General features: G+C 44.3%; 1 protein-coding gene across 3 annotated transcripts in view; it reads right to left on the reverse strand.

The window, feature by feature from the left end:
• The window catches only part of SLC4A8 (solute carrier family 4 member 8), a 74,637-nt gene extending 58,098 nt beyond the window's left edge, over positions 1-16,539 (reverse strand). For 2 of the 3 annotated variants that reach the window (XM_053921480.2, XM_053921479.2), the window contains exons 1-2: positions 16,335-16,539; positions 4,099-4,180 (exon numbers count right to left, since the gene is read on the reverse strand). In XM_053921480.2, the coding sequence (XP_053777455.1) occupies positions 4,099-4,180; positions 16,335-16,496 (244 nt within the window). In that variant the 5' untranslated portion in view covers positions 16,497-16,539. Of the gene's footprint in view, positions 1-4,098; positions 4,181-13,453; positions 13,518-13,745; positions 13,822-16,334 lie in introns of those variants that run through there. The other variant, XM_053921481.2, reaches the window with a different exon arrangement.
• Between the last annotated feature and the right edge of the window lie 6,961 nt (positions 16,540-23,500).

A 23,500-nucleotide genomic window follows, 5' to 3' on the forward strand; every position in this document is an offset into this window, starting at 1 on the left:
CTAATCAAGGTTCTAATGTTCTAGAGCTAGGGGAGGCTGGGGCCGAGGCCTTCTTTGAAGAAGTTATGATGGTTCAATTTTTCTCACTATCCATACTTACTGCCGCAAAAAGATTATAAAAGGGCCTCAGTAAATGTCTGTTGAGTAAATAATGAATGCTTTTGCTTGGTATTTAAATTCCCACTAGGCAGGTCTGCAGCACAATGGGGAAAACATCCTACAGAGACAAGCCTTTGACAGCTCTGGAGGAAGGTAACAGAGAAAGACAACTCTCCCTTCTCTAAGAAGTTTTTTGGTCTAATCAGTTTCCACAAATATTAGCCAACCACAGTGCTTGCCCTTTGGAAACACTGGTAAGATAAACAAGATAAGCATAAAAACAAGCGCCAGCAGAGGTCAGAGCTAAGGAGCTATCAAAAAATTCAGCACAAGTTTCTAGACTGGGACTCTGAAGCAGAAACTTGGATTTTCTGAGTGAAATCAGCAGAAAAGATTACAAATGGACACTAGGAAATGACTAAAGCACCAATCAAATCCGTACAACTAACTGGTTTCCAGCAGCACTGCGACTTCACTAAACTAATCACGTGGCCACTCTCCTGTCCCACCCACCCATCCTCATCGCCCTGGTCTACCCATCGACTCACTCAAATTCCACTGCTTCCCATCCAATGCTCCATCCTTTCTTCCAGTCATTGTCAAATCTAGTCTTTGGGCCTATCTGTATTCAAACACAAGTATTCATTTAGTAAAACTTATGGGTAAGATGTAACAGTGTATCTTGAAAAAATAAGTATGTGTACAAATGCAGAGAACAACAGTGAACTGGGACTGGATAATGTGGAGCAGGACAGAAATCCCCGTTGGGACCCACCCTGCAGATGGAGATTGGATTTACCGTTCTGTGCTCACTGTTTGCGGGGAGTGCAGACAGAACTCCTTGGCACGCACAAAAGGTGCTCCACTCCCCTGGGCTACAGGTTGACTCTGAGTCGATAACCCGGGGGGAAATGTAACATGTGGAGCAGATGCATGCCTTTTTTTCTTTTAAACTTATAAATAGGACCAAATGACTCTTTGTCATTTTTGTTTAAAATGTATTTAAACTAAATGTATTTACAAATACACATTTGTTTAAAATGTATGGTAAGGCACTAAATGTACTGTAGGATTCATATATCTAGTAGTTAATCAGGAATAATGATCTGCCAGAAAAAATGGAAAAATCCATTACTCTAAAGCCACTGCCCGTGTCCCTCTGGGACTGGGAGCGCCCACTGAAGCACAGCATGCGCGATTGCCCTTCATGGGCTTATCTTTGGAAATCAGTTCTAATGCTCGCTTTCGACTCTTCCCGTATGTTAAAAAAAAAAAAAAAAAAAAAGCAACATCATGGTTTAATGCACCATCTCCTACTGATGGAATCAACTTATACAAAAGACTCACATTTACAAAAGTCTCGTTCCGCAAATGTGTGAGGAAATCGTTTGTCATGTGGGGTAGACAGTTTGAGATAAAGGGGAAGCAAGGTCAGGGATTCATCTGCAGCCACAAAACCTTGTATCATGGAATACGTATCAAATCAGAATATAATTCGCTTGTCTCCCATCAAAGTGAGACCTTCAAGAGATGATGCCACCCTTGTTGCAGCCTCACAGAGCCCAGCTGCTGCCCTCAGAGTCAGTCGGGGTGGGACCCACGGCATGGCCGCCTATCGCAGACCCTCCTCTCGCCAGAGCTGCTCTAGAACCGCATCAGGAGGCCTGAGGAGCAGGCATCATTTGTCCTCCATTTGCCTGATGTGCCTTTTTAAGATAGTGCTAACATAAATAAGATTCTAGTTTTCAAAATGGTCTCTGTATAAAGGACCATTTCCCAACACACTGCTCCCTACTAATGACATCATCACTGATGGCTATCTTTATGGCAAAACGGAGAATGCATAAAGAATAGATGATGTCATCAATGAGAAGCTGCTCCTACTGCCAATAACTCAGCGTATTTGTGTGCATGAAACATAGTCCTTAGGATTCAAGAGTTTGCCCAACTTTATTACTCTACTCCCAAGTAGACAAGAGTGTTTACAAATGGTTACCTCCTGGCTGAGAACAAAGGTTTAATGGCCCAAACAACTAAACTGACAGCAACATCACCCTCACGGAGCAATAAGAGGGTAGAGGCAACAGTGCAGGAGGAGGGCGGGTAATCTATCAACATGTTTACATAACGGAGCAAGGTGTTGAGGTTGAGTGATTCATGCTGGATACTGTTCTCCCTCGAAGGCAGTGTGGCAGAGTAGAAAAGGCAGACTTCCATCTGAGTCTCCCCTGCCATTAGGCTGGATCAGCGATTTTCAGCCAGCATGCCACAAGAATTTTTAAAACATCAATACCTATTTAGTCAGGGGCACTGACCTCTTTTCCCTCAGATTGTCAAATTAAAAAAAGGTGACAGCGAACAATAGTTGTTTGGTGTGAATGAATTGAAATTATATCTACCTTTTGTCAGATTGGCAAAAAAAAATGCTTTTTGGTATGCTGCAGAATTTTAATTTTTTAAATTGATTTGGGAGAGAGAGAGGCATCGATCTGAGGGAGAAGCATGGACTGGTTGCCTCCCACATGAGCCCCAAATGGGGGTCAAACCTGCCACCCAGATATTTGCCCTGACCAGGGATCGAACCTGCAACCCTTTGGTGTACAGGATAACACCACAACCAACTGAGCCACCCAGCCAGGGTGGTGTGCCACAGAATTTTAGTAATTAGTTTATGTGTGTCATGAGATGAAAAAGATTGAAAACTGCTGTCCCAGAACACCGTGAGCAGTTTTATCCCCTAAAAAAGGGGATAAAATCTACCTGCCTTAGTTGTTGAGAAGATTAAAAAAACTTGTACAAAGACCCTACCCAAATTCCTAACAGCCAAGGGTCATTCAACAAACATTAGACTCCCACCCCCCACACACCCTCTCCTTCTCCCACCTGCCTCCCACTTGGCTCTTCCATCTGGCTAAAATAACTTGGAAAGCTTGACCTTGATATATCCAAACTCCACTGACCCCCACAGAGCCACCCACAGAAGTTCTCGTGGTAACAGAGCCAGAGGCTGAGTCAGCCTCTGCAGCTTTCACTCTCCCCATCCAAAGGACAAGTTTTCTCTAGGGATTGTCCAACTTTGATGGAAAAAAAAAAATCCTTCATGGGAACAAGAAGTACAGAGAGAATTTTTCACATGCTGTCCCAGAGTCATTAGAAAGTTGCTGTATCATAGCCTTCGACGTTGCAGGGGAGGCTGCAGGGAGTTCACAAAGGCCTTCGAGCCAAATGTGGGCTCTCATTAAAGCCGTAGTAGACAGGAGCCTTTCTCCAATAAAACCAGCATCGCCACTTCTCAGGAAACGAGGCCCCGTGGGAAAAAGGAAAGCAGAAGGGCACCACACAGTGCTCACGCTCGGAGCTAGGGGTGGGGCCGGAGAGAAAGGGCGAAAAACCTTAACAAGGTGAACTACAAACAGCAGGTCAATAGAAATGCCTCTTCCTGTCCACCTCAGTTGGATTTTTATAGAATTCTGTGCTGTGAATGCTTAAAGAGTATGTACACATTTTCTTTCTTCTTGTTCACGTGAAAACACCAGGCAGAAATGGGTTTAGTTAGAAAGGAAGAGCAAGCATTAGAAATGGAATAAAAAGAGGGTTTTATAGCCAAACTGAGTTTTAAAAATTAGTTGTATTTTTTTCTTTTAAAATTTTGTATATGTTTATATTTCTAAGAAGTTGTCAAGAACCAATAAGCTGATCCGAGCACCTCGCACTCTCATGGAATGGGCCCCGTATTAACATTCACACTGGACTTTACCTTCTCAGGGCGCTGGCTCACAGGCCGCCTGTGAGATGCGATAGTGAGACAGGTATTATCATCCCTGCTTTTATTTAACAGACAAAGAAATTGAGGCTAAATGAAATTAAGTGCTTCCCCCCAGGGTCCTACAGCAGTGAGAGTTAGGGTTCAAGCCCAGATCTCCTAATGACAAACCTATTCCTCCCATGCCAGGTTGCTCCTCTCTAACGTCCCCCGTCACGCAGAACAGCGGTTCTTACCTTCCAACTCTTCTTTCTCATAGTGAATGTTGAGAATTGTACTGGTCCCACCCTGATCCACCACAGCTTCTTCATCTGGTCTCTGATAAAACAGAAACGAGAAGTCATAGTAATACCCACACATTCATTCCATCAGTCAAGCACCATGTGCCAGGCTCTTCACGCAGCCCTTGGAAGAAAACCACGATGGTTCGCACATTTTTTAAAACCTGAACCTCACGGTAATTTTGACACGCAAACATGGCAGCCATTCCCTTTCGCGTTTTATAAAGGAGCAGCCTGAGACTCAGAGAACATTAAACAATTCCTGCCCAAGGGCACCAACGGGGTAAAAGGCAGGGCTAGGACTAAGCCCAAGTCTTATGACTGCAGAGCTCCTGCCTTTGGCCTCCGCGCTCACCTGCCCGTCCGTGTTACACGCTGGCGTTTTGGAAGGGCTGTCAACCACACTGTGTCATCTGGTGGAAACTGGTCTCCCTGACCTCCACGGCATTCGAGCCTGGTTAACACTCTGTCCTTGGAATACTCTGGCCTGCTTCCTGACCGAAGCTTCCCTGTCTCATCCTAAGGCTCATCTTCTTCTTCTAAATATAATTCCCAAGGGGGAGGGGTCTACTTCTGTTTCCCTCATTTAACTATTACAACTTCAACAGCAGCCTGAAATGGTGTAGCTCAGTACTGACAAACCACTGGAATGCCGCAACGCAAGACTCATGTGTCTAAAACTAAACTAATCCTCCTTCCAAAACTCGCAGTCTGTGCTCATTCACTTGCTCCTATCTATGGCATCAGCATTCCTTAGACCACATTTGAAATTTCAAATGTGTTTATTCACCCGTTCCATGTATATAGTGCCTGTTATATGCCTTCAGGGAAAGAGTTCTCTTTTCTTACCAAGACCTCCTTCGCCATCACCCTCGAATTCACTCTCATCTCACATCCACTCTGTCCCATACTCTCCAACACTATGAATCACACTAAACATTTTTTTTCATTTCTGGAAGCACATTCACTTTCTTCCCCGAGTGCCGCTCCTTCTGCCTACTACCCCCACCTCTCCCACTGGCAACTGACACCTACCCATCATCTCATAGGTCTCAGCCTAAATGCACTTCCTGGGAAGCCTTCCCTGACAACCCCTCTCCTAAACTAAGCTAGTTCCCCCATCTTATGCCCTCATAGCCCCGTGTACTTCTCCTTAGTAATGAAATGTCTCTGCTCCTTCAGGGAGGGACCCTGTCTGTCTTCCTCACCACTGCTTCCACTGTTTCCCCAGAACTCTGCACAGATTTTCACATAGTAAGTGCTCAATACATCTTTGTTTAAAAGAATGAATATAAGGGCACCTCCCTTAGCAAGACACACCACACCCTGAATTACTTCAAAAAACTATCTTACCTGATTTCCCTGCTAGTCCATCTCCCTGACCCGACCTGCAGCTCCCTCCAGGCGTACTGACCCCACGGGCACCGCACACACACCCCCTTCACGCCATTGCTCACACTGTCTGGGCACCTAACACACCCCTCCCCAGCTCCCCAGCACGCCCCATCCTCGCCGGCCATTCCAGGTCCTGCTCGAGTTTCGGTTCACTGTTCTCGTTTTACTATCTTGTGGTCATCATCTGTGCCCCCAAATAAGGCAACCCTGGACATACGACAATCAATTTTTCTAAAATAAAGATTCAAAAAATGTTTTAGAGGCCAATTTGAATAAACTTTTAGGGAAGTAGATGAAATACTCAAATGTCAGCTTATAGTATTTATTCCGTTTTATAGACATGTTTAAAAGTATATATTATTACTACTATGGAATAATCTCCAAGATGTAGTATTAAGTTTAAAAAGTAAGGTGGAGAAAAGAGTATAATTTTTGTCTATGAAAGGGTTTTTGGACCATAAGCATCTGCTTATACTTAAGAACATATAAAGGAAGAATAAGCCATAAAAGATGTGTTTAAATAGTTACCTGGAGAGAGTACAGAGAAAAAGAGACAAGGACAGAAACTGAACTTCTTTGAATACACCTTACTTTATAAATACATTACATAATTTTAAAACAAAATTTAAAAAGCAATTCCCAGAAATTAAATAAATGAAAACCAATGCCAAATTGATGGCATAACTATTCCAAAAGAAATTATTCAAAGTAGCTTTAAGACATAATAAATTGAATAACCTTAGTGGCATATACCCTAAGGACAAAAAGAATTGAAAAAGAACTTAACCTGCTTTTTTGTTACCATGCTGTTGGTTGTAGTGTTGGTGTTGCTGTTCTGAGACTGTTGTGTATCGTGAGATAAAACAAGTGAAAAATCACGTGAACTTTTTCCGTGACTCTCAGAGAACTGGGGCTCTCAGCAGAGCCGAAAGGAGACACAGTTAGTTGTAAGATAGAAGTAAAAACCAATGCAGGCCTGAATTTGAGTTGGAAATACCGACAAGAACATATGATGTATTTTTATCTGTAAATGTTTTTAAATTTATATTTTCTAGCCCTGTCCACTGCAAAGCCCTAAAAAAACACGGTCAGCCGGCAGCAATGAGTATTATTAGCACCTAGATTGTGGTCTCTTAAAGTACCATTTTCTACTACAAGACACTCAACTAGGGTTGTGTCAAAAGGACTCAGTAGCCAACTTAAAGAGGTCCTTTGCCAAAAATAAGACAATTGGAGCATCAGAAAGGGTAATAACTGCAATAGATTGAATATATCAAATATATTGAAAATCCATGCATTCACAATGTCACTTTAAAACTTAAATAATTGGTCAATATTAGAAGAAAATGCTAATAAACTAACTCATTGCTTTGAAAACTGGTAAAAATTAATCTCAGTTTTCCTATATAAATTGTACCAAAAAGTAGATGAGAGAAGTTTCTTATTAGAAAAAAGAACAAACAGCAATTAGAACATTGCCATTTTGCAGTCCCAATGGATTGTATTGATTTCCAACAGCCACTAACATCACAAAGAGAGACAACCAGATGCTATATGCCCCTAACAGGGGGCCTATCACCACCCATGAGGCAGTCGTGCCAAATAAAGTGTCGCTGGGTCTGATCAAAGCTCTAAATCCAAACACCAACTTACTGAAAATACGATGAATCAGAGCTCCACAGAAAATCACCATAGGAATACAGTCAGCAAAATCCAGACTGTGGAAAACTATACAGAACAAATCCTCCCCTCCCCCCCTTTTAAAAACAAATAATTGCAAGAAGAGAAAGGGGAAGACAGAAGACAGGAAGGCGAAACCAATAGGTTAAAAGAAACAATGAACCAAGCACAATGTGTGGACTTTAGGTCTTGATTCAAATTAACTGAAATAAAAATTTTAGTTATTTTTTAAATAACTTTTTAAAAGTTATGGCATTTGAGACAATTGGAAATTTGAATATTGACTAGATCTCTTATGATATTAAAGAAATTATTATTTTTCTCTTTAGGTGATACTGTGCTTATTTTTTTTAAGAATCCTTATCTTTGTCCTCACTGGTGTGGCTCAGTGGGTTAGGTGTCGTCCTGCAAACCTACAGGTTGCCAGTTCTATTCCTGGTCAGGGCACATGCCTGGGTTGCAGGCCAGGCCCCAGGACGGGGGGTGTGCGAGAGGTACACAATCTGTCTCTCGAGAAACTTCAATCAGCTGCCTCTCGTACATGGATGCTTCTTTCTCTTTCTCCCTCCCTTACTCTCTCTCTAACAATAAGTAAAAATAACATCTTTTTAAAAAAAGAATCCTTATCTTTTAGTTATACTTACTGAAATAATAGGAAGACAGAACCGAAAGATTACAGATATGTAAAATAAGAAATTAACTTAGAAATATTACTTGCTACATTTTATGCATAACCTTAATCAAAATCTCCAAATACATCTTTAACATCAATGTCCCCCTCATCACCATAGGTGCTTTGAGTCAATTTCCCAAACATGTCAGTTTCACTTCCATCTAAGTTGTAAAGACTCTCCTACAAAGTCCTGTCTTAAGAATAACTTTTAGGTGGAAAAACTTGACTTTGTTTTAGACTTATTTGTTCACCTACCTTATGATTAAGATCACGAATTCACTGACGGCAGGAGCCCCATATTCTCCCGTTTTAAGTAGCTTGCACACCTGTAAGTCCCTGGTAGGCGGGTACTTAGTTTCACCACTATGCACCTCGCACCTAGTAAAATGTCCCGTGTGTGGTAAGTATCCAATAAAGTTTGATGAATGAATATTTATTAGTTTTCTGAACTCTTTATTTAAATCATATATTTTCTCATAATAATTTTTCTTCTTGGCTTCCCCACAGGTTTGTAATATCCAGAAGACAAGGACCAGCTAATTAGGATGCTTAATAGTATTCACAGACACCTGACACAGCACAGACCACAGCAGGAATCTGGATGAAGGGGAAGAGGGAGGGATGATTGATTCTTGACTCTAAGACTATGAAAGCAAAATGTAAAGAGCAAGGTCAACTGTCTGAAAAATTCAGTTTGAAAAATCAGCTTGTTTGTTTCCGTAATTTAGATTGGTTAACCACAGCCTAAGTTCACTAAATAAATGTTCATCTCCTTTCTTTGTCTTGCTGAAGAAAACAGAGCCGCTGTCAATCACCGTGAGCCAGAGCATTTGGAAGGTCAGGCTTCAGCGTGAATGTGTGGACCTTGTCTGGATTCTGATTCAAATAAGCCAACTATTTTTAAAACTTATGAGGCACTTACCGAAATTTAAACTGAATGGATATTTGATTATATAAAGAATATTTTAGTGTTTAAGTGTAATAATAATAATAATAGTATTGTGATACGGTGGTTATGTCATTTTAAAATGGCCCTTAATCTTCAGTGATACATACTGAAGTTTGTACTGATGAAACAATCTGACGGCTGGAATTTGGAGAATGGGCGGAGACACAGATGAATCAATACAGGCTGTGTGTCCGTTGTTGAAGCCAGGTCACTGAGTCTGTGACCGTTCACTTTTACAAGTCTTTCTGTTATGGTGCATGTTTGAAATGTTCCATAAATTTCAAGAATATATGAAGTTGGTTTACAATCATAAAAATGAAAAGAAAGGAATATCAAGTCTCATTGGTTTGTTCTTGTTGCAGATTCCTCACCAGCTGGCTATTATTTTCTCTGATACCATCATTATTAATGGCAGAGAAGATTTCTTAACCATGAATGCCTGCAACTCTTATGAATGGGCTTCAGAGAATTAGGTGTCAGTGTGCATTTTTCTTGGGGAAGAGTCCATAACTTTCATCAGATTCTCAGGGGAGCTTATGACTCAGACAGAGATTAGACTCATGGGAGCCACATTATATAAGTTTATGAGGAAAAGGAAAGAAAGGAGGGAGGGAAGTAGGGAGGGAAAGAAGGGTGAACTGGAGAAAAGGCCCTGTTTCTAACTCTTTTCTGTACTTCTAACTCACTGACAATGACCCACTATGTAACAGTGAATTGATTTGGGTGCCCATCACAAGGACAAGATAAGATAAAAGGAACAAAGTGGGTTAAATACACATTAAAACATTGAAATTGCAAGGCACATAGTGAGTGAGAAAGCACCATCATGAGCCTTGAAAAATGAATGAGTTATAGCTGAGTAGCAGACCAGATACTCACTTACAGTTAATGGACAAATTAAAAGGCAAGGGCAAAGCCGAGTCTTCCATAACAGCTCCTGCTCCGAGCCACAGAGCTTCAGGGGAGGGAGAAGGCGGCAGGCAGTGGGGCCCACCTGGAGCCCTCTCCTTGACGCACCATGTGCTTTTCCACCCGACCTGTAGGGTTGTAGACCTGCCAAACTCAACCCCACCTCCCTCTGGAAGTGTCTCAGATAGTTTACCTCTAAAGACCTCTTGCACCTTTTTTCCTAAGGGTTCGATGTTTTCGGAGATGGTAAATAACATTTTCCTACCCCTCCACCCTCCCACCCTCCCCTGCCCCAGACAATAGAGGCAAGCATTCATTAAGTTCTAATATATCAACCAATTAAAAAAATTTTTTTAATCCTTTCTCAAGGGCATTTTTAATTGCTTTTTGGAGAGAGAGGAAGGGAGGGAGGGAGGGCGAAAGAGAAACATCAGTGCGAGAGAGAAGCATCGACTGGCTGCCTCCTGTCCACACCCTGACCAGAGGTCACATGCGCCTAGACCGGGGATCGAACGTTCAACCTTTAGGTCATGGAACAAAGCTCCAACCAACTGAGCCACACCGACCACCGCATAAACAATTTTAAAACATCCACACATAAAAGTGGTTTCCAAGGGTCTAATCAGCAAACTGAGTTAATGCAATTAGTATTAGAAACAAATATTTATGAGCACTTACTATATGCCTAGCACTGTGCTTTATATATATATATTACCTCACTTAATCCTCACAATAGTCCTAAATCAAGACTAAATACGACCTCACAAGAGCTGAGTGGGACAGGGAGATCTCAAGTTTCTCTGTGTTCCTGATATTAACATTACACTCTAAGGTTGGGAAAAGCAAAGAACCTGATTTGTTTAGAGAGCTCATGTCATCTAATTGTGGATCAATGTCCACGGTGAGAGCAACTCAAGACCCACATTATCACCTTCTTAAATCTGTAGTGCTCCAGACCCTGGTCCCTCAGACTGCCCCAAGACTTCCAGTAGTTCTCCGTCTCCTTACGCACTTCCAGCTTCCTCTTCATCCAGCAACGTCTGTGAATCCTGGCCCCTTACAGACTCGTCACTGAATCTGACCCACACATCCCCAGCTCTCTAACGACCTCAGTTTGACCTCCTCACTGCATGTGGTCGCTCTACAGCAAGACTAAAGGTTCCGTGAGGACTTGTGCAGCTGTTTTGTAATGGCTGTTCCCACACCTCTTCTCGGTGGCCGTGAGCTCCTGAATACCCATGAACTTCCTATTCTGACTCTTCAGGAGCCTTCTAAGGGCCTAAAATTTCAAAATGGTTCTGGTTTCTCAGGGATTCTTTTATTGAACCCCACTTGAAGTCACTGCTGTTCACTATAGATTACTGGTTAACACATTATAGTAGGCAGAATAATGACTTCCGAAATACAGTTGCAGATTGTTAAGGAAGTAAGATCGTTAATCAGCTGAATTTAAAATAAGGAGATTATTCTGGATTCCCTGGTGGGCTCCATGTAATGATAAGGGTCCCTAAAAGGGAAAAAGGGAGACAGAAGAGTACAGTCAGAGAAAAAGATATGATGCCAAAAGCAAGACCTGAGACACCCGGTATTGCGAGCTTTGAAGATGGAGGAAGTAGGCTACATGCAAGGAATGCAAGCAGTGTCTAGAAGCTGAAGAAGTCAAGGAAACAGATTCTCTTCTAGAGCCTTCACAAAGAAACACAACCCCATCAACACTTTAATTTTAGCCCATTGAAAACTTGTAGGACTTCTGAACTACAGAACTGTAAGATAACCAATTTGTGTTGTTTAAGCCATTAAATTTGTGGTAATTTGTTATGGAAGCAATAGACACACACATTATGGCTTTCTAACCACCAAAACCAGAGTAAATGTGTTACTACTACCTTACAAGAAACAACCAACATCTCCATTACCTAAGAGTTGTTGCCGTTACCTAGCAACAGATTTAGAATAAACACAGTTGCTTTGCTATGTCCTAGTTACTACTGCAGGCTTAACTGAGAGCCCTGCCTACCCTGCCAAGGTTAACCATGAGCTAAGACGATTATCCACCAATATTTCAGGAAGTCAATTTGCAGACTGAACGGTTCCCCAGACGACCTCAACTCTCTGCTTGGCAGGACAGCCCATGCCTCTCCTACTGAAGTTTCCCAGTAGAAGTGGTTACGCCAGGTAAAGAGAATGCTCACAGCTTCCCCAATTCCCACGTAGGGGAAGACCATCTACGGTGTGTTGGGAAAGCGTAGAAGAGTGAGGATTGTACACTGCAGTGGAGTAAGAGGAGAATCTGCTACGGTTGCCACTTTTGTTCAGTAACGTTCAGCAACTGTTTACTGAGTGCTCACCACAAACGGCCCTCAGAAAAGCTGACCGGCTTTCTACAGGGCCATTCATTCATTCAGTCGGCTAATATTTACTGAGCTCCAACAAGTGCCAGGGTCACTGGGCACAAGCATTCAAGTCTCCTTCAGGAACTCCTGTCTTAGGGTTTTCTCAGGCCCACCCAAAGACGCACAGTGTGACTCTCTTCCCCTTTGGCCATGCTTCCCAATTATCGCCCACTTACCAGAGTTTATAACTCTGAAGATTTCTGCAAAATTTTCCATTCTGAGCAGGCCTCATTCACATAAAAGCCTTGGTAATTGCCCAGATTCACTCGCTCCCCACTCCTCCACTACCACCCTCCCTGAAGCTCCCTGAACCCCAGCACCGCCTGACTCAAGTGCGGAGGGTCCTGGCCTCTCCAGCCTTCCCCTCTGGCACTCCTTTCTGGTCAGTTCTGAAAGCGCTCCTCAGGAGAGCTCTGGAGAACTGCAAAGGTGTCCCCAGTTCCAATCTACACGAGGGGCGCTCCCTAAAGCTTTCTGATCTTTCTTCATTACTACCCCCTTCATGAACTCACTGACTCCTAACATTTCAATCACCACCTCTAGAGATCTCATCAAAATTCAACAAGTCAGACCTTCATTGGCTCATCCGGAATTACAGCCTCCCATCCAGCCCCCTCACTCCTGTCTCTCCCCACTCTACTACATCCTTTGTACACCTTGCCACACCTATTTCCCACACACTTACTAAGTGCTCACTCTGCACCAGGCACTGGTCTAGGAATCAAAGACAAAAGCTACAGGAATGCAGAGTGTTACGGGCACATCCCTGGAAGAGGGGTAGCCCTGCCACTTATTAGAAAAAGTTACTTTACCTCTCTGTATCTTGGTTTCTACACTGAAAAATAAGGGTAAGGGCATGTAACTCTCAGGGTTCCTGAGAGACTAAATGGAAACAATGCATTGAAAGCACTCACCACAGTGCCTGGCACATGGCAAGCACCCATAAAAGCTCACATAACAACACTGAAGGGAGCTGTCAGGTTATCAGGAGAGATGAACACGGACACTCCATCAGTGAGGGGTGGGAGAAGTAACAGAACTTGGCGGATGTCATGGGCATAGAGGACAGGGACAAATTCTGATAGTGATACGAAGTCAGACCTTGAAGGTTCAAAGGGAATAATTTGGAAAAGAGGGGAAAGATTTTCCAGAGAACAGCGGAGCAAAGACAGCACAGAAGAGACAGCTTTTCGAGCAATGGCTGTCTGTTGTCCTGTGCTAATCTTGACAAAGCCAGGAGCTCCCAAAGAAGAGGACATTGGCTTTGGCTATGGGAGAAGCATTCATTTCTTCAGGCAGCTGAGCACCTACCTGTATTACACCTCGCACTGTGCTGGATGAAAATGCTTTGTGGCTGGTCTGTGCCCTCAGGAGGCTTCAATTGGAAAATAAACAAGAAATCAAAAGAAGAACACTTCAGATAAATTATATGAGCTATTAAGAAAACAAAACAGGATCCTATGAAAGGGAGTAACTGTGGGTAAAGGTCAAGGAAAGCCACTCTGAGGAAGTGACCCTTGAGTCACAAGAAGGCTGAGGCAGGAAGATGTCCTAGGCAGAGGGAAGAGCAAGGACAAAGGTCCTGAAGCATGAAGGAACTCACCAGATTGAAGGAACAGAAAGCAAGCATAGGGGCGCGCGGTGGGAGAGTGGAGAAGAGGTGGTCGGGGGCACGGTCAAGGCCTTGATCACGTTAAAACTCAGTAGGCCCTGACAGGAGTTTGGATTTTATTCTAATGCACTGGGAACCCACTAAAGGGTTTCAAGATAGGATATGACATAATCTGATTTGTGTTTTTAAAAGCTCCCTCTGGCTGCCATGCGTAAAGTATTTAGAAATGCAAGAGAGAAGACAGAGGGAATCGTTAGAAGGCTGGTGCGGTACTCCCAACCAGAGAAAACAACACAGACTCATGATATTGAGACGTGATGTCTGGGATCTCTCTGTTTACATAAGTTATACAATCCTCTTACTTTGCAAGGCCTGTCTCCCTTCCACACAGCCTCCTTGGCACACAGGAGGCTTAACTGGTAACGTTCAGTCAGTTAACTGTGTCTCCCCCACGTCAGCCCAATTTCCTTTCCTCCTTCTCCCCTCATTTCTTTTTCTCCCTACATCCATGTCCCCATTTGTCCATCACTTCACTCAGCCTTCATGGGGTCCTACTGTTCCCACTCTATTCCTGTGCTTCTCCTCATCCCAGCAACAATGAAAGTTTCATGAACTAGACGTAAAGGAAGTCATTATTCTCTCCCCTATCCTGGAAGTACTCAGGAATTATCAGCTTCACAGAACACTAGCAGCAGCCATGGGGTTGGTACGACCCTGATAAGACAGCCTGTACACTGTCTGCACATGAAGGACACAGTCGCCTCACACTCATCCAGCCTGTTCCCGCACTGCAGCCAGAGAAGTGTTTTCAGTAGGAAAGTCTGATCATTATCTCATTGGCTCTCCTCTCCCCTGCTCATCCTCTCCCTCGCTCTACCTTTCTCTTCTTTTGCTCCCTGCTTCCTCCAGTGGCTTCCCCTTGTTCCCCAGAAAAATACCAACTTCCTCATCATGGACTACAACGACCCTGTATATTACGACGCCAGAGTACACCTCACACCATTTCCCTCATTTACTCTCTGGGCTCTAGACACACTGCACCTCTTTCAGGTCTTAGCCCGATGTACCCCCTTCTACCACAGGACTTTTGCTTGTGGCGTCCCCTTTGTTTCCAACCCTTTGAGCTCCTTGTCCCTCAGGTGACACATATTTAGATCTTTGTCCACATTTTGTCTATCCTTCTTTCAAAGCACTTATCACAGTTTATGATAATACATTTACTTGTGTGGCTTTTTCTCCACCACACACACACACACACACACACACACACACACACACGACAGGAAGCTCCAGAGGTCAAGAACATTGCCTATTTTTACTCATCACTGTATCCCAAATATAGAGTGAATACACTTAGTAGGCCTTAACAATATTAGATATGGATTTTCCAAAATCTTAGCTATGGTTCCTTTTTTGATGGAGCAGGCAAAGAAGAAATTGTGGATTTTCTAGTAGCAAACTACTACCAGGAAGAAGAGAGTCAGTGCCCGATGCCCACTCCGTTACAAACTCAGAGCGTTTTCCCTGCGTCCGTACAGAAACCACCCCTGATGTGAACGTGGCACTTGTGTCCAAGACTCATCATCCTTCCTGAGAAGGTCCAGCATTCCCTTCCCAGCCCCCCACTTCAGACTGGAACCCCCCTTCAATCAGTCTCCCTTTCCAGACCAGTAACTATACCACCTGATTGCACAGGAAAGAGGGGTGGGGTAGAGAATTCAGTGAGGTACCACTCACCCACTTACTGGTGGTCACACATTAAATATTATTTCACAAAGCGTTTTCACAAATAGCACCTCATTTTGTCCTCAAACCAACACTGTTATAAGATAAGGGAAGCAGATATTATCGTTCCCATTTTCCTAGATGGTGAATTGAGGTTAAAAGGGGCAAGTGACTTACTCAAGGTCACAAAGCCTGTGTGAGGTAGATGTAGATTTGAACCTACAGACTCTGACACCTAGTTCAGTGCTTTTACTTACATTAGCCACCCCAACAGTTGGGTTATCTGTTACCTAAACCTGGTTTTGTCATTCTCTTAAACACTGATTCTGGCTCCTCAACACCTCCCCAGTCCATTCCTGCTTCCCTGTCCAGAACTTGTCCGATGTTTGCGCAGTGGGGTGGAGGGAGTCATAAAGCTGGCCACAGTTACAGGGTTTGCTCCCAGCTCCAGTCGTTCCAGCTCTTCCTGAACCCCCCCCCCCCAAATAACACAAAGAGGAGACTTGCTCCACCAGAGTATGGTCCCTGACCACCCTTTCTCCCAAGTCCCAGCACTACTCGGCGAGGCCCAGAAGCCAGGCTCTCTCCCAACAGGGAGGACCCGAGGAGAACAGAGGTCACCACCAGCCACGCAAGGGATGCGGCAGAGAGAGGCAGCTCCCGGTTCGGCCCAAGGTCACCCTCTCGCAACCCCTGCCCGAGCCCCAACCTCCCGGAGCGCCCCCTGGTGTCCCGGGATGGCCTCCCCTTTCCCTCAGAGAGTGGCCTGAGAGTCCAGCGTTGGGGCAGAGGCAGGAATAGGGACAGAGGATGGAGGAGGCTGAGCCCTGGGGAGGGGCGGGAGGCGGGCCCTACCTGATAGCTGAGGACACCGTCTGGCTCGTTACTCCCGGCCGGCATGGCGGAGCCGAGCACGGTCGCGCCCGCGGGCTCCAGGTCGAGCGTTAGCGCACGACGGTCGGGTCTGAGCGGATCGCCGGAACGGCGACCCCTACCCTGGAGCCTACGGTCAACCATCAACCGCCGCTGCCTCCATAGCCACCGGCCCGCGAGGCACCGCCGCCGCCAATCAGCGCGCGGCCTGTGCAGCCAATCAGGGCGCGGAGCACAAGAGGACGCTGTCCGGCGGTACCCTGGGCTACCAGGAGGAGGAGGGAGCAGCCGGTGGAGCCCAGGTTGCCGTGGAAACCGCCCGCCTCCCTTCAGGGGCCTCTGAGCTAGAGGGTCCGTCCAACTGCTTGCTAGAAACAAAATCTCGTTCTAATTTGCGGCTAGCCCTGAACTTTCAAAACTGAGAAAGTGTTGGTTTTGTCTATTCTAATTTTATTCCTTGGATAATGATTTTTTAATTCTGGGGAAATGTGCCTTGGGGATTGCAGAAGGAAGTAATGGAGAGTGAAAGGAAATGGCAGTCTAAGATTACTTGTTAATCTCTGAGCTAGTGTCCAGATTAAAGAACATTAAAGATAAGCAGATGGTCAGTGATCCTACCCGCTCTACAAACTCACTGCGACTTAGGTCATCTCCCTGGGTCTCAGGTTGGCAGCAAACAGCACAGAGTTCAGTTGAGGATGATTGTTGAAGTAACTCCACACACATGCTTCCAACTTTTCTGAAAAATAATGTAAGGCAAATTATTATTTAATACACATGAACTACTGATTTAAGACAAAGTTAGAAAGTCATGAATAACACATTCAATTTGATTTGGGTTTTAAAGAAAAGAGACTGGCCGTAATCCAACCAATCCTCTGTCCCCAAGAGGAGGAAAGGGGCCTTTTCCTTTGTATGTATTAATATTATCGCATCAGACTGTAGGGGAGTCACCTCGGAGCAAAAAGAACTCTTGCAGATCGTTCAGAGTCTACAAAGAAGCCACCCTGGAGGACCATGGTTAGGTACCTGTTAAAGTTTCAACTCCGCATACTATTCCTGCCATTGGCCCTGAAATGTGAAGTGTGACTGAGGCAGAACGGTATTTCCAATCTCCTGTATAAACCTCTGGTTTCGTTTCTGAGTCTTACCGCTAGTTGCCACAGTCTCTATCCATCTCTTCACTAAGCCTGTCCCTTGACTCTGGCATTCACCCCATTTTTTCCATTCAAACCTTAACCTTTCCTCAGAGTCAATCTCAAAGGCCACCTCCTCCAAGAAGCCACCACAGCAGTTACCATGCTGTGGTTATTTAAGTACTTTGATTATATGTTGATTTTAACTTACTCTAATATTGTAAATATTTGAAGGCAATGGTTATTTTTCTTATGCCCTTCCGAATACTCCACAGAGCTTCAAAGAATGCTGGGCACATAGGAAGTAGTTAGCAAATATATGTTTTTAATACCTACTATGTACAGGCCCACATGTCACTGAACATGCAGAGAAATCTAAAATATAATACATATCTCCAAGAGGCTTAAAATTTAATGAGGGAAACAGGATATACTGTGGGTTAACATAAGACAAGCTAATAGAACATAGAATAAGAACCATGAGTAATATAAACAACAAAGATTAGACAAATTCAAGAGAGAAAATGATCCCTATGACTCGGGGCACTTTAGAAATACGACACAGAGGACATGGACTTGAGCTAAATCTTAAAAGTAGAGCCAAGGAAAGAAGAGCAAGCACCTAAACTCTTGGGCAAAGATGCTTTGCCCAAGAGTTGGAATAGGAATGCACATGACCCGTTTGGGATAACAATGATTTGAACCAAAGTGGAAAGTGATAGAAAGCAGCAGGAAGTAACAATTGGTAAAGAAAAGCTATGGCCATATAACGGGGAGCTGGCTGATTAGTTCAGACTTTATTTTCTCACGTGATAGAAAGTAGAACACTGCTGAAGTTTTCAGAGAACACTTCCATGCACCGGGGCCCAGGTTTAACTGTGTAAGTACATTGTGTCATTTAATACTCACAGCATCTGCATTATTTCTCCATTTCACTGGTAAGAAGACTGAGACTCAGCCCTGGCCGGTGCGGCTCAGTGGATTGAGAGCCGGACTGTGAAGTCAATGGTAGCAGGTTCCATTCCCACTCAGGGCACATGCCTGGGTTGTGGGCCAGGTCCCCAGTAGGGGGTACATGAAGGGCAACCACACATTGATGTTTCTCTCCCTCTTTCTCCCTCCCTTCCCCTCTCTCTAAAAATAATAAAATATTTTTTAAAAAGAAGAAAAAGAAAACTGAGACTCAGAGAAGTTTAGCAGCTTTCTCAGGGTTAGGCAATCATTAAGCTGGGATTCAGTCATTTATTAATTAAAAACATATTTACTAACAATCTATGTATTCGGCCCTGTGTTGGGTGTTGGGGAAACAGCAACAGGACAAACAGGTTCTTGCCCTCTTGAGCAGGGTTATATGATAGAGAGTAGCTGACATGGGGGTTGGGGAGAGCTACTTTAAATGGGGTGGCCAGGGAGGGCTTCTCTGAGGAGGTGAGGAGAGCTTCACCTGATGAGATGGGTCAAGGACAAGTCACAACATGTCCCATATAACTGGTTTCATTGCCGAAATCTGACATTAGGGGCAAGCCGATTAGAGGGAGAAACCTAAGGCAGGGGGGTCAATTAGGCTAGCTCTGGCAACGCGGTAGTTTAGGAGGGGCCAAGGACGGTGACCAAAGGAAAGATATGCCCACATTTCCTCTCTCCTTAGAAGGCAGCTCCCAGCCACCAAAGTGGTCTTGAGCGGGCAGAGTGGGAAGAGGATTGAGGAGGCAGAGGATTCCTGGGAGCTCTGATGGGTCTGGTTTCCCTCCAGTTCAAATGTAGATCAAGTCAGAGCCTCTGGCCCTTGACTCCAGGGTCAAGAGCCCCATCTTCTGGTCTATTGTACAAATTACAAAAGGAACTAGGCCACAAAGGCAGCCTCTGAAGCTGCCCGAGGTGGCTGCCCTCTGCAGTGCTGCAACATACCGGCTCTCTCCTCCCAGGGCTGATTTGGTCTCCCCTTACGGAAGGAGGCTGGCTCGCTGGGCTCCGGCTCCAGGTTATCGAGCTTCTACTTCTCCCTACACTGCTTGGATCTGTGCAAACATGCTGCTCTCAGCCTGGCCAGCAAGCTGGTGCTGGGCCAGCTGGAAGTAGTATATTCAGTCAAGGACACCCCCCCTCACACTCACTATTTTTCTAAGAAAGCCCAAACAAACGTAGCAGGACAGAACTCAGAGCCTTCTAAGGACTGCACAGGAGGCTTGGCCAAAAATGAGGCTAAAAATGGACAGAATAATGCAAAATACATGTAGAGTCAGACTACACATACACGCATCAGCAAGGAGACAGGGAAGAATGCTACATGGATAACCTTAATTAACCCTTGCAACAATTTTACGTTCTACCATCCCATGTTATAGATGAGAAAACTGAAGACTGAGGCTTGGAGATATAAAGTGCCCAGACCACACAGCCAGCACAGTTAATAAATGCAGACACTGGGCTCTGAGATCGGAAGTATCTGACTCCAGAGTGCACATGCTTAACTACCTACCGCCTCTCACTGGGCTGCCCCGGGGCCTCCATCAGTCTCTAACTTTCATAGGTTCCACCCTCTCTTTATCCCAAACGTGGCTGCCCTTCCAGTTCCTGCCTCTAGATCCTTCTCTTCTCTTTCTTTTCTTAAATTTTATTTATTTTTAGAGAGGGGGAAAGGAGGGGAAAAAGAGAGGGGAAGAAACACCAATGTATGGTTGCCTCTTGTGCGCCCCCCGCTGGGGACCTGGCCCGCAACCCAGGTATGTACCCTGATAGGGAATCGAACTGGCAATGCTATGGTTTGCAGGCCTGCACTCAATCCACTGAGCCATACCAGCCAGGGCTAGATCCTTCTCTTTTCTAATACCAGTGCAGGGGGTAGGAGAGTAAGTCTTGAGCCCCCAGGGGACATGATAAAATATATGGCACTCTCCTTTCAAGTAAGTACACAAAGCCCCAAATTTTGCATATAATTATAAGGATGTATTCACAGCCTTCCCAGGGAAGCAGCAGGCACCTTATATGTATTCTCTTTAAATATTGGCTGAGAAACATTGAAATTCTTACTCAGAGACAAAAAGGCATAAACACAAGAAACTCAAAAGGTTTGAGAAAATGTTGTCATATAATTTCAACCAACTTCTCCATCAAAAGCATCTCAACTCCCCCATCCGTTTACCATGTCTCTCGCCCTGCTTACACTGTCCGAAGAACCACCCGGGCAGAGGTTCTAGTCTTCACTTGCCATTAGGTACTCCCAATTTCCAGCTGCGTCTCATACCTGATTCAGTGTCTCCCACTTAATTACACATCTAAGCCCAAGAAAAGGTTGGTGGAAAGACTTAATTATGGCTCATCTGTGCTGTCGTCTGGGAGCATTTCCTGTGAAGGGAAGGAGAGTGGGAGAGAGACGCCATTCTTTGTCAAGCTGAAAAGGTTATGCAGGTGCATGATTTGCCTTCAGCCCTCGCCAAGTCAGGGCATACTGAAAAGAGACCACAGAATACAATTGTCTTTGTTCACAGCATGCTGCCAGCCTGGAACACTGCACATCACAGGGAAGAACAATGAAGCACCACAAAAACTGGCTCTTGACGGGGAAAATCAGTCCCCCTCCATTCGTGATCACCGACATTATCCTTAGAAGTTCCTTACACTGTACTCATTTACATCTTGCTCCACACTGAGGCTCTGATAGACTGAACACAAGTAAAATAGCAAGAACCTACTTTCTGCCTTCTCTGGGATCACGAGTAGGATTCTTGGGCAGAGGAGGAGGGGGCAGGAAGGACCTATAGCAGGAGCAGAATGAAATAGAAAGCAGACCTTGGATGTGAGATGTCATGGGACTTCCAGATCCAGAGAAGTAGTTCAGGAATTTGAAAGAAACAGGACCACTTGCCAGGTCCCTGATGTCAGATCTGAACACATTTATATTAATTAAATACAGTTATCTTATCTGTTTCTAACCCAACCTAGCCCTGCCTTAGAAATCAGGTCTGTGTACAGTGGTTTCACTCCTCCTCTTATCTGGGGATAAGACCTTTTGAGCTTGTTGTTACTAAGTAGGGAAGTTCTTTCTTTGAGCCCACAGACCTGGGATGTCCTTAAAGTAGCAGCAAATTTAATACCTCACATTTGTCAATTCTATATACTCTTAACTTCTTTATCACCTTATCTCATTTCCCTTCAATGGGTCTGTAAATGTACACTGGAACATTTTTTTTTCCCCCCACTGGAACATTTTACGGACTAGGAAACTGAAACATGGTTAGAAGAGGGACTTGCCCAGACTAGTTAATAACGGAGCCAGGTCAAGAACTACTGATGCTTTCCACTCCATAGAGTAGCTTCCTGGAAATATAATTCCATTCAGCCACTTCCTACACAAAATTGAATTGGTTTCAATGAAACAATGAACATGTGAATTTGGTTTAGAATTGACATGAACTCCCCGAAGCAAAAACCCAGGGTTTCTCCTCTGTTACCCTTTCCTATCACATGACAGTTTCATATAATTTCCACTTTGGAAAGCTTGTCAGTGATACCCATTCATTAGTTTACTTAACAAACTTTCATGAAGTTCTGAAAATAATTATTACTGCTTTTTATCTCTGGAAGTACACTATCTGACATAGATATAAATTCAGTCCAAGCTACTTTTATTCCCTACGGAACATCCCTTGAGGCCTTTTATTTTGCAGTTAATTAAAAAGAAAAGAGCCCTGGCTGGTGTGGCTCAGTGGATTGAGCACCAGCCTGCAAACCCAAGTGCTGCCAGCTGGATTCCTGGTTAGGGCGCATGCCTGGGTTTCGAGCCAGATCTCCGGTTAGAGGAGTGTGAGTGGCAACCAAATGATGATTCTCTGATTCTCTTCTTCTCCTTCTCCCTCCCTTGCCTTCTCTCTAAAAATAAATAAATGAAATCTGGAAGGAAGGGAGGGAGGGAGGGAAGAAAGAGCCCTGACTGGTGTAGCTGAGTTGGTTGGGTGTTGTCCTGCAAAGGTCACCAGTTCAATTCCCTGTCAGGGCACATGCCTACCTTGCAGGTTTTGTCCCCAGTCGGGGCATGTGCGAGAGGGAACCAATAGATGTTTCTCTCTCACATCAGTGTTTCTATCCCTCTCTTTCTCCCTCCCTTTCCCGCTCTCTAAAAATAAATACATAAAATTTAAAAGAAAAAGAAAAGAGACCCATTCAGACATTTGAGCTGGGGCAAAAAGAATAAACATAGAATTGGAAGGTATTTCACAAATTTATCTTTTTTTTACCTCTACTGTCAAACTGAAAAGGCCAGCCTCCTTTTTAAAAAAGACAGAGTTTCTCTGGTCCTTTCTTATAAAATAAAGAAAGAGTATTTGCTAGATTTACCAAGAACAACCAGGGCTATGAGATGATTAGCCAGTGAACACCAGAGGAAAAACATCAGCCTGAGACAGAAATAGACACGATCGGCTTGCTTGGGGTAGACAAAATGAACAAGGTTCCATCACAATTTGATTGTAACCTATAGTTCAGTTTGGGTCTCTCCAGAACTTCTTGTCCCTGTCCCCTGAAAATTGTCGGAAAGGACTTAAAAGTCTTGTAGACGGGTTTTCTATTCACCTCAATTCCCTCCCACAGCATCCCTGAGAAGGGCCATCCAATTGTCCCTGGATATTTCCAGTGAGTAGTAACTGACTGCTGAATATAGGCCCGTGGCCCCATTTCTGGTTCAGTTTGTGTCCTTTAAACTTCCACTCTTTATATTCTCGCCAATGCTCGCCTCTGTAGTTCCAAAGAGGAAATCTGCTCACTCTTCCACAGGACAGCCCTTCAAACACTGTCGCCAGTTATGACACGCCCCCTTGTTCTTATCTTCCTGAGAGGGCGTAATCAGGATGGGATTGCTGTCTCCAACAAGCCCCCTGCAAGCCTATGATTCTAGACCACTTGGCGAACTTCCAAAATACAGAATTTAAAAAGACTCCCACAATGGTTAATTTTTGTATGAGGTCCGTCCGGAAAAAGTCCAGCCATTGTTAATATAATGAGAGGGTTTGGGGCGAT

Source organism: Desmodus rotundus, chromosome 3 (genome assembly GCF_022682495.2).
Source record: "Desmodus rotundus isolate HL8 chromosome 3, HLdesRot8A.1, whole genome shotgun sequence".
Lineage (NCBI taxonomy): Eukaryota > Metazoa > Chordata > Mammalia > Chiroptera > Phyllostomidae > Desmodus > Desmodus rotundus.